Source organism: Salvelinus alpinus, chromosome 1 (genome assembly GCF_045679555.1).
Source record: "Salvelinus alpinus chromosome 1, SLU_Salpinus.1, whole genome shotgun sequence".
Classification (NCBI taxonomy): domain Eukaryota; kingdom Metazoa; phylum Chordata; class Actinopteri; order Salmoniformes; family Salmonidae; genus Salvelinus; species Salvelinus alpinus.
In genome coordinates, this window is record NC_092086.1 from 30,134,490 (window position 1) to 30,149,369 (window position 14,880).

A 14,880-nucleotide genomic window follows, 5' to 3' on the forward strand; every position below is an offset into this window, starting at 1 on the left:
TAACCGAGGCGATTAAATACAAATAAATAATGTGCGTATGAACCCCATTTATTTAAGTTCTCAGAATTCACATACCAGAATCAAATCATATAAATCTATGAATCAATGTACTTTTTTAATTGGTATTGTACACTGTCAGCATTTAGGTAGGCTATGATAAAGGAAACCCAAGGTGACCAAAACTTGAAATAGGATACCATAACCTGCACATCCAGGGAACTGTCAGAGCTCCTCTTTAAAGAAAATATCCAGTATTAACAATAAAATAACAATAATCAAGTTAAAAACTTTGAATATCTTGTAATAACTTGTAAAACTTGCAATCAAGAATAATCAACTAATATGTGCAAAATACACAATCTTCAATTTGTAATGACTGCACAATTAATTTGTAATGACCAATGTTCAACAATGTTGTACAATCAGACAGTGTTTTAACCTGAGACTGTGCAGCAGCATATCAATAGAACATAAAGAGCTACATCCTGTAAGCTGTAAAGGCATGTTAACATTGCAGTATAATATAGACTGCATGAATCTTACAGTGCAATTTGATCATAACAGGATCAGTGTTCCTTTATGTATTGTTCATATTCAAGCATACATTTGTAATTAACTCATAACTCATAGACCATCCGAGGCCCTCACGCTAAAATTCCAAGCAGTAAAAAACATATTATGCCATGGTTACTGGCAAAACCCTTAGTTGCATCATGTGGCAACAGGGAGGATCTAGAAAAAACATATACAGGAAACTTATAATGATAATGCAATACAGACAGTGTTATAACAGAATGTTATTCTCATCAGAACTCCCCACTACAAATAAACAAACATACAAAGAAACAGATTCAGTGCAGCTTCTGCCACCGTACTGTATACAAAGAGCATGATTTGCAATGTAAATATGAGCCATGTGACACATTCAGCACAATCACACAGTTAATGGCTTGTAAAGCCAGAGAACCAAATTGTGGACCCTAGTTACAGGCTACAGCTAGCACCAGTATAACTATGGTCCAGAGTATTTCCTGGTCAAGTCGCATGGTCTTGAAAAACTCCTTTAGACATACCATCAACAGGTACTATGTGCAAAGTTCCAACCCAATGGCATCAGGTCTGGAGACTGTACAAGGCCAGTCACTATAAGGTCTTCAGTGACTTGGGCTGTCCATTCAGTTTTAGGATTCGCTCGGCATCCCGGGCATTCTCTCTCAGTAGATCCATGTTGGCGTTGACATTCTCCTCCATCCACTCCTCCACTGTGTCTGGGAAGTAGATACCCTCCATCTCCATACGGAAGTTCTCTATGTACGTCTCCCACTTATCCAACAGTCTGGAAGAGGAGACAGGGGTTTAACTAACGAAGAAGAGGCATTTTTTATTCCATTGTCCTCCAAGTGGCTGAATATCTCTCATACATCCAGATAATGTCTCTGTGGTGTTAATGGTGAAGAGAAAGGTGATGGCTAACATCAATCATTTTTAAAAGCAATACTTACTTCTTCAGCCGACCTTGGAAGAATCCTATAATTCTTGGATTTGCAAAATTGTATTTTCTGTGGTAGCGACTGAAACCCCCTTTGATGTGGCTGTATGAGATAATCAGATGAATAGACAATAAATTGCCATCAGACAAATATATGGTATTTTCTTTGCTTCTGAATGACTTATCTAATTACATATGCTGTCTTTTTCATACTCTGGAATCACAAATAAAAATGAAAGCGATGGATGCTTACTAGTGTTTCATGAGGGCCTCCACCTCCTTCTGCAGGTTTGTGTGAATGTAAAACACCATGTGGTAGATCTGAGAGCCTGAGAAGGCTCCACTCCCCTCGCTACAGAGGCAGACAAACAGGAGAGAAAGGTCAAGCACATTACCAAACAACTTATGTTTTGTTAAGTTCACAAAGCAAGGCATTTCAAGTAAACCATATGTGACATGGTACAGTTCAGGTTGACTTAGGAAAGGAATGCAGCCACACACTCTTGCTCTGACACAAAAGAGAAATCACCAAGTTCCACCTTCCTCACGTGTACGTTTTCCTTTCTCTAGAAAATTGCAATTGGTCTTTCTCATAATACAACACAGTATTTCAGTTGAAGTTTACTGAAGAAAGGTCATCACATTTGATTAAATAGTGCTGTTATAATACTAACCAGATATCTTTCTCCACCTTGATGTTGCAACCCAGTATGTGGTGAGCCTCCATCTTTGCCTTTTCGTCAAATGCACCTGTCCAACAGACGCATGCATAATGTTAGTTACAAGACCGGTGTACTGTAATACTTTACCGATCTCATGTCTGTAGTGGACATGTTCTTTGGAGAGCTCACAAACTGCGCAACACTTCTGAGTAAGAAGCTTTGGTTTATTTCATTATATTCACCAGTTTTCTGTCAATTGCTTTATTGTCTTTTGTTTGGAGTGCAGGGCTCTACCACCTGTTCCTTTATGCTTAGGACAGTTTCTGCCTGTCAGGAGGCTTTTTCTTCTTGAATAGTGACATTTTGAAGTCAGACGTTTGTAAATATAGCAACTTGTAAATGTATCACCCTCATCAACAGCACTGTGTAAATAGAATAGAAAACACTAATTTGCACCTCTACCTGCCTGCCTCCTGCTGAATCTTTGTCCTTATGACTGCGAGAAGGTCCCTATTTTACAGTTCCCCTGGCACTTACCATGCTTTAAGCTCTGTAGACACATAGCCAGGGAGGGAATGCCAACTGGGAGGAGTTCACACAACACTGTATGGTGCTCAAACCTGGAGGGTAAAATATTTCAAACACTGAGGTGCAGCACTTCATAACACAGACACAGTAAAAGACAGGATCGTCCTGTTGGTTTAGTTTAATGGGCCAACGGAATGAGTTATGAGTCAAGTAATCTAGTTCAACTATATAACATCATGCCTTATACAGTATATCTTCTGCATGCTCTGGTTTAGTACACACACTTTGAACATTACCAAGACATCACTATCAGAGTCAATTGTGGTTGATTAGTGTCAGGGTTGCAAAATTCTGGTAATTTCCCTCAAATTACCAGGTTTTCCAGAAATCCCTATTTGAAGATTCCTGGAATCAGAAGGGAATACGCATGAAATCCCTATTTGAAGATTCCTGGAATCAGAAGGGAATACGCATGAAATCCCTATTTGAAGATTCCTGGAATCAGAAGGGAATACACATGAAATCCCTATTTGAAGATTCCTGGAATCAGAAGGGAATACGCATGAAATCCCTATTTGAAGATTCCTGGAATCAGAAGGGAATACGCATGAAATCCCTATTTGAAGATTCCTGGAATCAGAAGGGAATATGCATGAAATCCCTATTGGAAGATTCCTGGAATCAGAAGGGAATACGCATGAAATCCCTATTGGAAGATTCCTGGAATCAGAAGGGAATACGCATGAAATCCCTATTGGAAGATTCCTGGAATCAGAAGGGAATACGCATGAAATCCCTATTGGAAGATTCCTGGAATCAGAAGGGAATACGCATGAAATCCCTATTGGAAGATTCCTGGAATCAGAAGGGAATACGCATGAAATCCCTATTGGAAGATTCCTGGAATCAGAAGGGAATACGCATGAAATCCGGAATCCTCCAACCAGGATTTCTGGAAAACCTTGGAATTTTGGAAAAGTTACAGAAATGTTGCAACCCTAATCAATGTCTTACCTCTGCCATCCGGTTAGCAGGATGCCATGGAGGGTTATGTTGGGGTATTTAGTCATAGAGTTCATGACCTTTATCCAGGACAGATGGTTCTGTAGCTGATAGTCAAGAGGGGTCCATCGCTGGTCAATACCTGTGCCCCCTTTAAATGCACTGGCGAACCATACACCCTTGAAACCGGCCTCGTGGTATCTAGATATCAACGTTCCTGTTCAAAATAGAAAACAATAAAATTGGGTATTGGTAAACATAATATTTTCCCTCTCTTATTAAAAAGGTGTAAACACTTTTACAATGGTCTAGACTCTGTGTCATCGGTAATACCAATTACCCCACCGAAGACATTCTTTAAAAAAGTATACTCGGTCATAACATACTTTATATGGACAAATAAAATTCATAATTTTTAAGTCGGAGGGTGGTTTAACCTTCCGGACTTGGAATTGTATCAACTTGCTACCCAAGGCTTTTACTCGTGACATATAGTTGAACTCACTAAAGAGGAACAATGGGTACATACTGAAGATGCACACGCTCATCCCCAGAATCTTTTCATGTGTCTATTTTTAAAGGATAAAGCTAAGAACATTAACAACTTCATAGTTAAGAACACTTTAACAATATGGAAGAAAATGAAACGTATTCTATAAGAACCAATATCACTGCCATAAAATTCAACCCTATGGAACAATTCTTGGATAGCTTTTCAGAATTCACCAATAAATTGGTCCACATAGAAAACTAAAGGCATAGAAACTGTAAATGACTTGGTAACAAGAAATACATTTACTTCCATGACAGAATTAAAAAGCAATTTTGGACTGACCAATGTAGATATTTTCAAATACATGCAATTTAAAAGTTGCATATCACGAAATTTCAATTTGAAATATTTTGGACATCAGAGCAACCTTGAGGGAATCTTATTTGAGTCATAAACAGATGTTCATATGATAGGTAAGATATAGAAAACCTTGCAGAGAGCCTATCCAACTGACAATCTCTTAGATTTTATTTAAACTGTTGGAACCAAGACTTAAAAGGAACTGACATTCAAAACTGTAATATCTTATGCTTCACGGAGTCACGGCTGAACGACGACACTATCAACTTACAGTTGGCTGGTTATATGCTGTACCGGCAGGATAGAACAGCGGCATCTGGTAAGACAAGGGGCGGCGGACTATGTATTTTTGTAAATAACAGCTGGTGAACAATATTTAAGGAAGTCTCGAGCTATTGCTCACCTGAGGTAGAGTATCTCATGATAAGCTGTAGACCACACTATCTACCTAGAGAGGACTAAGATCGAATCGTACTACACCGGCTCTGACGCTCCTCGGATGTGGCAGGGCTTGCAAACCATTACAGACTACAAAGGGAAGCACAGCCGAGAGCTGCCTAGTGACACAAGCCTACCAGGCGAGCTAAATTACTTATATGCTTGCTTCATGGGAAATAACACTGAAACATGCATGAGAGCACCAGCTGTTCCGGAAGACTGTGTGATCACGCTCTCTGCAGCCGATGTGAGTAAGACCTTTAAACAGGTCAACATTCACAAGGCCGCAGGGCCAGACGGATTACCAGGACGTGTACTGCAAGCATGCGCTGACCAACTGGCAGGTGTCTTCACTGACATTTTCAACCTCTCCCTGGCCGAGTCAGTAATACCAACATGTTTTAAGCAGACCACCACAGTGTCTGTGGCCAAGAACACTAAGGTAACCTGCCTAAATGACTACCAACCCGTAGCACTCATGTCTGTAGTCATGAAGTGCTTTGAAAGGCTGTTCATGGCTCACATCAACACCATTATCCGTGAAACCCTAGACCCACTCCAATTTGCATACCACCCCAACAGATCCACAGATGATGCAACCTCTATTGCACTCCACACTGCCCTGTCCCACCTGAACAAAAGGAACACCTATGTGAAAATACTATTCATTGACTACAGCTCAGCGTTCAACACCATAGTGCCCTCAAAGCTCATCAATAAGATAAGGACCCTGGGACTAAACACCTCCCTCTACAACTGGATCCTGGACTTCCAGGCCACCCCCAGGTGGTAAGGGTAGGTAACAACACATCCGTCACGCTGATCCTCAACACATGGGCCCCTCAGGGGTTCGTGCTCTGTCCCCTCCTGTACTCCCTGTTCACTCATGACTGCACGGCCAGGCACGACTCCAACACCATCATTAGGTTTGCAGATGACACAACAAGGGTAGGCCTGATCACCGACAATGATGAGACAGCCTATAGGGAGTAGGTCAGAGACCTGGCCGTGTGGTGCCCGGACAACAACCTCTTCCTCAACGTGATCAAGACAAAGGAGATGATTGTGGACTACAGGAAAAAAAGAATCGAGCATGCCCCCATTCTCATCGACGAGGCTGCAGTGGAGCAGGTTGAGAGCTTCAAGTTCCTTGGTGTCCACATCACCAACAAACTAACATGGTCCAAGCACACCAAGACAGTCGTGAAGAGGGCACAACAAAACCTATTCCCCCTCAGGAGACTGAAAAGATTTGACATGGGTCCTCAGATCCTCAAAAGGTTCTACAGCTGCAAAATCGAGAGCATACTGACTGGTTGCATCACTGCCTGGTATGGCAACTGCTCGGCCTCCGACTGCAAGGCACTACAGAGGGTAGTGCGAACGGCCCAGTACATCACTGGGGCCAAGCTTCCTGCCATCCAGGACCTCTATACCAGGCGGTGTCAGAGGAAGGCCCTAAGAATTGTCAAAGACTCCAGCCACCATAGTCATAGACTGTTCTCTCTGCTACCACACGGCAAGCGGTACCGGAGCACCAAGTCTAGGTCCAAGAGGCTTCTAAACAGCTTCTACCCCAAGCCATAAGACTCCTATGGCTACCCAGACTATTTGCATTGCCCCCCCCCCCCTTTTACACCGCTGCTACTCTCTGTTGTTATCATCTATGCATAGTCACTTTAATAACTCTACCTACATGTACATATTACCTCAACTAACCGGTGCCCCCGCACATTGACTCTGTACCGGTACCCCCCTGTATAAAGTCTCGCTATTGTTATTTTACTGCTGCTCTTTAATTACTTGTTACTTTTATTTCTTATCTTATTTCTTATCTGTATTTTTTAAACTGCATTGTTGGTTAGGGGCTCATAAGTAAGCATTTCACTCTAAGGTCTACCCCTTATGTATTCGGCACATGTGACTCATAACATTTGATTTGATTTTGATTTGATTTGTTTGCACAAGATGGAGGGGATGTCGGAGCATACCTAACGAATTTAGTTAACGAAAATGTACGCTTAGTCCAGTATAAATTAATGTATACAATTTATTATACTGTACAAGAGACAACATTCACAAATTCTACAGCACGACGACAGTCATGTCTTAAGTGTAAAACTAAATATGACTCAATAATCAATGCTTTCTGGGAATGCTATACAGTCCAAAAGTTATTGGTGGAGCTAGAAAGTTGGCAAGTTATAAGTATTACAATGTAAACTTACTTTTAATCCGTCTGTCTGCATATCTCAATACATATGGCATATGGGGGTGTAGTGAGATACAATGGGCTGGACAATTCTCTTCTCATCACTCATCTTGAAAAACATATACTAAAAACTTGGGAATCAATCAATCCACCATCATCATTAACACAATGAAAAATCTCATGATATATTATTTAAATAGCATGGGCGACCGAAAAAAACGAATTGGTACAATTTAAGGCCATGTGGCAAGAATTATGCAGGCACTAGGGATGGGGGTGTGAGCATGCGGGTCTGGGCAGACTAACTGTAGTCAATGTTTGTGTGCATCCGTAAATTGTTGTACGTATGTGTATGTTTGTATCTGGGGTGGAATTTATGAATTCAAAATATATTATTACAAAAAAAGTAATAATGGCTGAAAACATAAACATACCTATACCATCTGTATCCATTTTCTTCAAATAGTTCCATATTGTTGGGGAAGCTAGATCCTGCAGGCCTGACTCTAGGGGTATGAACAGATGAACAATCAGCTATAGAGCAACTAGTCAGACACTTAGTGGGAACCATTTCCATTGTAATGCACATGGCATAATTCATTGTAATAAACATGGTATGAAGTAAAAAAATAAATAAAGATATAACATAGAAGCACTTGTGTGTCCTGAAGTCAGTCAGTTCTAATTAGAAAAACATACATTCATTTAATCAATCCACAGTACAATAGGACTGCTAGGAGATCTCATCATCACACCTTTAATAGTGGAAGGGCTGATCTTCCTCAACATGTCGTCCCACAGAATCACTCTGACCCCTGACCTTCTCTCTGTGATGAAACGGGCCAATGACACTGCATGGTTCAGGAACATTTTCCCAACGTCCCCCTTGTTGCTATGTAACCAGTTTTTAGAGTCCTGGCTCTCTCCCAGACCCCTCACCTGAGGAACATGGAGACACACACACACACACACACACACACACACACACACACACACACACACACACACACACTGTATTATGAATGGAACTATAGAAACCAGGGGGTATGGAAAATGTAGGCCTATCTCATTGGTCTTATAACAATCTACTTGCACTTTATTTGCATATCTCAATATCCTGCTGAACTGAAAGTCCTACTAACAGATACGATAACATACATTAGTAGTGTTCTAGTTCATACACATACAAACACACGGCGTACACACACACACAAAATCATGCACGCACACACACACACACCCACCAACCTCATCAGCCCCCATGTGGAACCAGCGTGCGTCAGGGTGACAGTCCATGACCTGGGAGACCATGTCCTTGACCAGAGCCACAGAGCCAGGATGGTGGGGGTTCAGACTGTTAGGGAAAGCCCTCACCTCCCTCAGGTGGAAATACCTCTCATGCTTCAACACAAACTATCCAGAGGAAATAAGAGGAGGATAGATTAAAGACGAGGCATAGTTTTTACCCCGCAGGCAACAGTGGTTAAATTTCATTACACAATACTATGGAATAGTATCACTCAGAGCCATATATTTAGATAGATATCTAGCATAGCTCTGGTCTCACTTAGTGCAGTCATGACTGAAAATGAGCATTCCAAGTAATGTATAGTTATTCTTGCTTTTCTGGTATGGTTAGAATATGAAACAAGTGATCCGCTTATTTAAGGTCATGATAGCCTCAGGAGAGACTGAGGAACCAATATGAGTATAATACATACAGACCAGCTGTGTAGTGCTTCAAGTTTAAGTTTTATTAGTCGTATGTACGGGATACACATGGTATACATCGTCCAATGAAATGCTTACTAGCTGGTTCCTTCTGGACAATGCAACAACAATGAGAAATAATAAAAGACAAGACTACAAACATAAAGTAAATGGCTCAGTAGAATAAATATTTTACCATAAGTATAATACAGGAAGGCACAACTTATAGTCCAATATTTACACGTGTTTTGGGGAAGGGGGGTTGGAGGGCAAGTGTTTAAATAGTGCAGCATTTAGTGTCGGGTAAACACACGTAAATGCTGTTTACGCAACTTTCTTATTTTGCGTGGGCGTTTACCCACCTTTTGCGGAAAAATGCATTGAAAGTATAGGGAGCATTACTTTACTCACTGTGAACAGCGTAACCACCTATTTTTTCCCCACTACATCACTGATACAGTATCCCTGACTTACCTCGAGGTGTCCAAACACTTGCACTAAAGGAATCAGTTCCAGCTTGTTGAGTTTGGCTAGGCTCTTTATCTCCTCTATATCTTCCATACTGTTTAACAGAGAACACAGAGATATACAGCAGACTGTTCATCATTGTGACACATATTTAAATAGAACACTAATAATCCAATAGAACGGTAATACAGATTGTCCATCCTAGTTTTCACTTAGTTTTATCATCATTGTCAGGAGTTTCTCCTTTGACATGCGATCTGACAAGGAAAACTCCAGGCCCTAGTTTTTTCCTATCAATCATAAATTGACTGAGACATCACCATCTGGTGCTCACCTGTAGGCATACGGTGACCTGAGAATCGTCAGGTTTCCATGGTAGGGAAACATGTCCTCGTACTCTAGCAGAACACCATCAGCACCCAGAGATGAGAAGAGCGGGAAGATCTGGAATGTAAACCGTCACAATGACTTTGGTTCTGGTGGATAAAGCTCTTATACTGCATTTTTTCCCAATTCAATTATATAGCTATACTACATAAACAAGACTACCCATATGCCAGGATCTCCATTAAAATATGAATCTTAAAACCTTTTACTGCAGTGGGCTAAATCAGGGTCACACAGAGTGTTTCTTGGTAGTCTTAAATAAATCTACTTTGAAACAAAAGTATACACCTCACACACATGGTTACGGACATTAAAAAATAAGACACCTGTACCATGTCAGATATAGAGTTGAAATGTATTACATTTTGTGAGTTTGCATCCCAATTTTACACTTTATATACTACATCACAGAAGACTGAAATATGACAAAGCCGGTTGACATAGAAACACTGGATTTTTTTATCATGTTTATTCATTATTAAATGATATGAACAACATTCCACCCATCAGGTCACTAGGTCATTTGTCTGCAGGAAAGGGATACACCTTATAAAGAACACATTTACATTTTACATTTTAGTCATTTAGCAGATGCTCTTATCCAGAGTGAGGCCCTGCAAATAACATTTTTGGGGGATCCACCTCAAGGAGAGAACAACTTTTCTCACCTGCTTGATGTATTTGACTTTGGGTGCAGCACCTTTCAGATCCAGGTGTACTATTCTTGCAGGGACTTTGCTGGTTTCCAGAGGTACTGTGTCTGCTCCTTTTTCTACTGGAGGCTCTGGAACCTCTGTTTTCTGGGCCCAGTTAACAAAATAGTTTATAACCTCTGACTTGTGTACAGTAACAGCCTCCTTCACGTTTGGTCCCTGGTGCCAAAATGAGCCAGGATCCATGATGGCCAACTTCTGTTTCCTTTCAGTTCTGGAACAAGACAGATTTAAACAGTAACTTTTTTATTTTCTTCTGAAGACTAATAAAGGCTTGAGAAAGTTTTAATAAAATAATCTCGGCACCCAGAACGAACGGCTGTCCCAAGAGGCTAAGAAAAACACAATATTATATCAAATGAGTCTACAAACACCTCACTGAATGAGGATTGTGCCCATGGTAGGATGTCTCACCTGTATTCCGAAAGCAGAAGTTTGACAGCAGCAACAAGCACCAGACAAAGTACAACAGCTCTGAGGGCCTGCCTTTTTGTTACCATGGTGCTTCAGCTAACAGAAAGAAATAGAAAATTATATTTCAAGTTCATTTTAAAGTTCAAGTTTTTAATAATACCCACATGGCAGTCAAATACGCAAAAGCCATGACAGGGAGACATAGTGGAGTGGTAACGCGCATGCAAGCAGTTGCTCCCGACGCCACTTGGGTACACTGCAGCATCCACCGAGAGGCTCTTGCTGCCAAGTTAATGCCTGACAGCTTGAAAGATGTTTTAGACACTACAGTGAAAATGGTTAATGTTGTTAAAGCAAGGCCCCTGAACTCTCATGTATTTTCTGCATTATGCATCGCTATGGGGCAGCAGGTAGCTTAGTGGTTAGAGCGTTGGGCAAGTAACCGAAAGGTTGCTGAATTGAATCCCCGAGCTGACAAAATAGAAATCTGTCGTTCTGCCTCTGAACAAGGCAGTTAACCCACTGTTCCCTTGTATGCCATCATTGTAAATAAGAATTTGACTGTAACGATTCTCCTCTTCGTCTGAGGAGGAGCAGGAAATATCGGACCAATGTGCAGCGTGGTAAGTGTCCATAATTAGATTTTTAATAAATCAACTGAACATTGAACAAAATAACAAAAGCACAAACAAACAACCGAAACAGTTCTGTATGGTGAAACACAGACACAGAAAATAACTACCCACAACCCATAGTGGGAAAACAGGCTACCTAAGTATGATTCTCAATCAGAGACAAGGATCGACACCTGCCTCTGATTGAGAACCATACTAGGCCAAACACATAGAAATATAATACACAGAACAAAACATAGAATAACAACATAGAATGCCCACCCCAACTCACTCCCTGACCAAACTAAAATAAAGACATAAAAAAGGAACTAAGGTCAGAACGTAACACTGACTTGCCTAGTTAAATAAAGTTTAAATAAAAAAATATGGGCAGCATGGTGAGCGTACATTTCTTTTATTTATAAATGTCGCCAACAAAAACAAAGAACAAGGAAATGACCGTGAAGCTTACTTAGGCTATAATGCCACTAACAAAGACAACTACCCACAAATACCAAAAGGAAAAAAGGCTGCCTAAGTATGATTCCCAATCAGAGACAACGATAGCCAGCTGTCCCTGATTGAGAACCATACCCAGCCAAAACATAGAAACAAAGAACATAGAGTTTCCCACCCGAGTCACACCCTGACCAACCATAGAGAATAAAAAGATCTCTACGGTCAGGGCGTGACAGTTATCCCTTTAATGCCCTGCCTCCAGTCCACTTACCGATATCTGAACAAGAGAGCCTCATCGAAATTGCAACAAGCGGTTCTGTGAAAATTTTATTTAATCAAAAGACACTGCCAGATTTCTGGATAGGGCTGTGCTCAGAGTTTCTTGCCTTGGCAAATCGCGCTGTTAAGACACTGATGCCCTTTGCAACCATGTACCTATGTGAGAGTGGATTCTCGGCCCTCACTAGCATGAAAACTAAATACAGGCACAGACTGTGTGTGGAAAATGATTTAAGACTGAGACTCTCCAATACAACCCAACATTGCAGAGTTATGTGCATCCTTTCAAGCACACCTTTGTCATTAACCTGTGGTGAGTTATTCACAATTTTTGATGAACAAATAACGTTTTATATGTAAGATGGCTAAATAAAGAGCAAAATCTTATTATTTGTGCCCTGGTCCCATAAGAGCTCTTTGTCACTTCCCACGAGCTGGGTTGTGACAAACTCACACTCATTCTTATGTTTAATAAATGTATCGTATAGTGTATGTGTGTGGAAGGCTTACAATGATGGTAAAAAACATTTGAGAGTGCGCTGACACTGGTGCTAGAGGGGTAGAAGTAGAATTTTACTGGGTGACTCACTTTTCAGTCATTTTCTATTTAAGCTGCAATATGTAACGTTTTGGGTGACCCACCAAATTCACAAATAAATACAGGTTTAGATCTGTCATTCTCATCGAAAGCAAGTCTAAGAAGTGGTAGATCTGTTCTATGTGCACTTTTGCTATATTTCCCGTTCATAAATTTAAGGAATATGGATGTAGGTAAGCAGACCCACGAGCCACTGCGGTCCCTCTTGATGAGGTCCGTTTTTGTGTGGCTTCCACCCCCATCAAAGTTGCCCATCCATGCTGTACACTATACTTACTTGTTTTGTCACATTAACTGAACAAAATGAAATCAATTGCAACCAGGAAATGGCAGGCTACCGATGTCGTTCTTCTGTGAGCTGCTCCAAGCGCTCTTGCTGCCTGAAAGCAGGGGTGAAAGTAAGTCGGTCCAGTACGGTGTCCAGGCAAAGTAAATAGTGGGGTTACGCCGTAGCAGTACCGGTAAAACATGAGCCTATCACAATAATTAAAACAACATGTCAAGGAAACTGTAGGCTATTACACCACTTTTTATCATAACCGCATGTCAGGGGCATGAATATGTGAGCAGCCTACTCTCCAAAATGCGTTGCTGTTCGACGAGCACACTGATATTTTGCTAAGGCATAGAAGAGTGGCCGACACACGACACGCGCGCGGACAGCAGTAGACGCATACATTCTAGCCGAAAGACAATTGCCACATGTCATTACAATTGTTGGTGTTTTGTGTAATATATGTATATTTCCATCCACCACTGTTTGTTTGGAGGCTGGACATGTGTTGCGAGTGGAAATATGAGTTACCGTACCGGGAAAAAATTTATTGTACTTTCACCCCTGCCTGAATGATTGTATTCGGTTGAAACTAGGCTATGTGTGCTGCGACCCTGCGAACATACTTCACGTACTTTGCGATTATGTAGTATACTTTGTGCATGATTTCACTATTATACTAGCCTACATAATTGTTACGGTGTATACCGCCACTACACTAGGCTACTTTGATATGCATCAGTGGGGATTAAAAATTGGTAGCCTATTTGCAATTCCCACTTGGAAACAGTGGATCTACTTCATGTACCTGCGTATAGCCTCCACTACAGCGCTGCCATTGATATTTTACATTTGAATAAATTGCATGAACAGTAGACTATCCAACTTCACAGTTGTCATCGCATCAACTCAATGACGATGTATATTAAAAGTTGATGGCGGAAGGCTACAATAAATCCTTACCCCGTGAGGAGCGTGCATGTAGTTTGTTGTCCTAATATTTCCGCACTTACAAGGAACTTGAACACCGAATGTTGTGGAAGGAAACGCACGACAACTTTCAACGAACTTCCGCGTTACACTAGTGGCATCTCGTCACACACACTACCCACTGAACTATAAATGAACGCACCCACCCATCATTAAATAATAAAAAAGCATTGCGAAAAGATAGCGCTCTGCTCTGTGCAGCAGAATATACTAGAGTAGAGAGAAGTTGCACCCATCCTCACATAAATAAATCATCCAGGCTAGTAAATTGACTTTTATCTGATCTGTCCACGTATTGTTTGACGTGTGGGAAATAATGCAAGCGCATTGTTATCATAATCTTTGGAAAAGCTGCTGTGCCTGTTTCATGCATGGAATTAGTCTAAAAAATTCGACCCCAGGCAACAATCGGGTTACGTTGCATTCGTTTGACAGTTCGCGGCTCGGGCTCACACCACACGGTGGGTATCCATAGGAAAAGAATACGGAAATCATGAGGCATCACATCAATGCCATGCTGTGGACAAGGTTGCCCTCTTGTAGAGAATGACAGGGGCATAGAGTTTATGGAATACACTCACATTGTAGAGCAGACATGTCGTGAAATATTTCCAATTCTGGAATATTTTGCAAATTCAAATTCCCAACAGTCTTGATGATATTTATTTAAATCCTGCGCATGATAATTTCAGACATCAGAGTTTGGCCATGTAATAGGTGGTAAAAAGCCATTTTTTTTACCAAAATCTGGTAAAACGCATAAGTCAAAATCCAAGTGGTCCTATGATTT

The 14,880-nt window shown here is 41.0% G+C and overlaps 1 protein-coding gene across 3 annotated transcripts; it reads right to left on the reverse strand.

The window, feature by feature from the left end:
• Window positions 1-32: 32 nt before the first annotated feature.
• Window positions 33-14,519, reverse strand: LOC139573035 (hexosaminidase D). 3 transcript variants are annotated; one of them, XM_071396023.1, is made up of 15 exons: window positions 14,064-14,519; window positions 13,104-13,206; window positions 10,877-10,972; window positions 10,418-10,676; window positions 9,697-9,806; window positions 9,369-9,456; window positions 8,433-8,597; window positions 7,940-8,123; window positions 7,619-7,690; window positions 3,694-3,898; window positions 2,689-2,771; window positions 2,164-2,239; window positions 1,743-1,841; window positions 1,503-1,592; window positions 33-1,336 (listed from the first exon to the last, which is right to left on the reverse strand). In XM_071396023.1, exons 3-15 carry the CDS (start codon window positions 10,960-10,962, stop codon window positions 1,144-1,146), a joined length of 1,710 nt encoding a protein of 569 aa, XP_071252124.1. In that variant the 5' UTR covers window positions 10,963-10,972; window positions 13,104-13,206; window positions 14,064-14,519; the 3' UTR covers window positions 33-1,143. The 3 variants fall into 3 exon arrangements, with proteins under 3 accessions (XP_071252124.1, XP_071252117.1, XP_071252133.1); XM_071396016.1 differs by lacking the exon at window positions 13,104-13,206 and having other exon boundaries at window positions 14,064-14,518; XM_071396032.1 differs by lacking the exons at window positions 10,877-10,972; window positions 13,104-13,206 and having other exon boundaries at window positions 14,064-14,518.
• Between the last annotated feature and the right edge of the window lie 361 nt (window positions 14,520-14,880).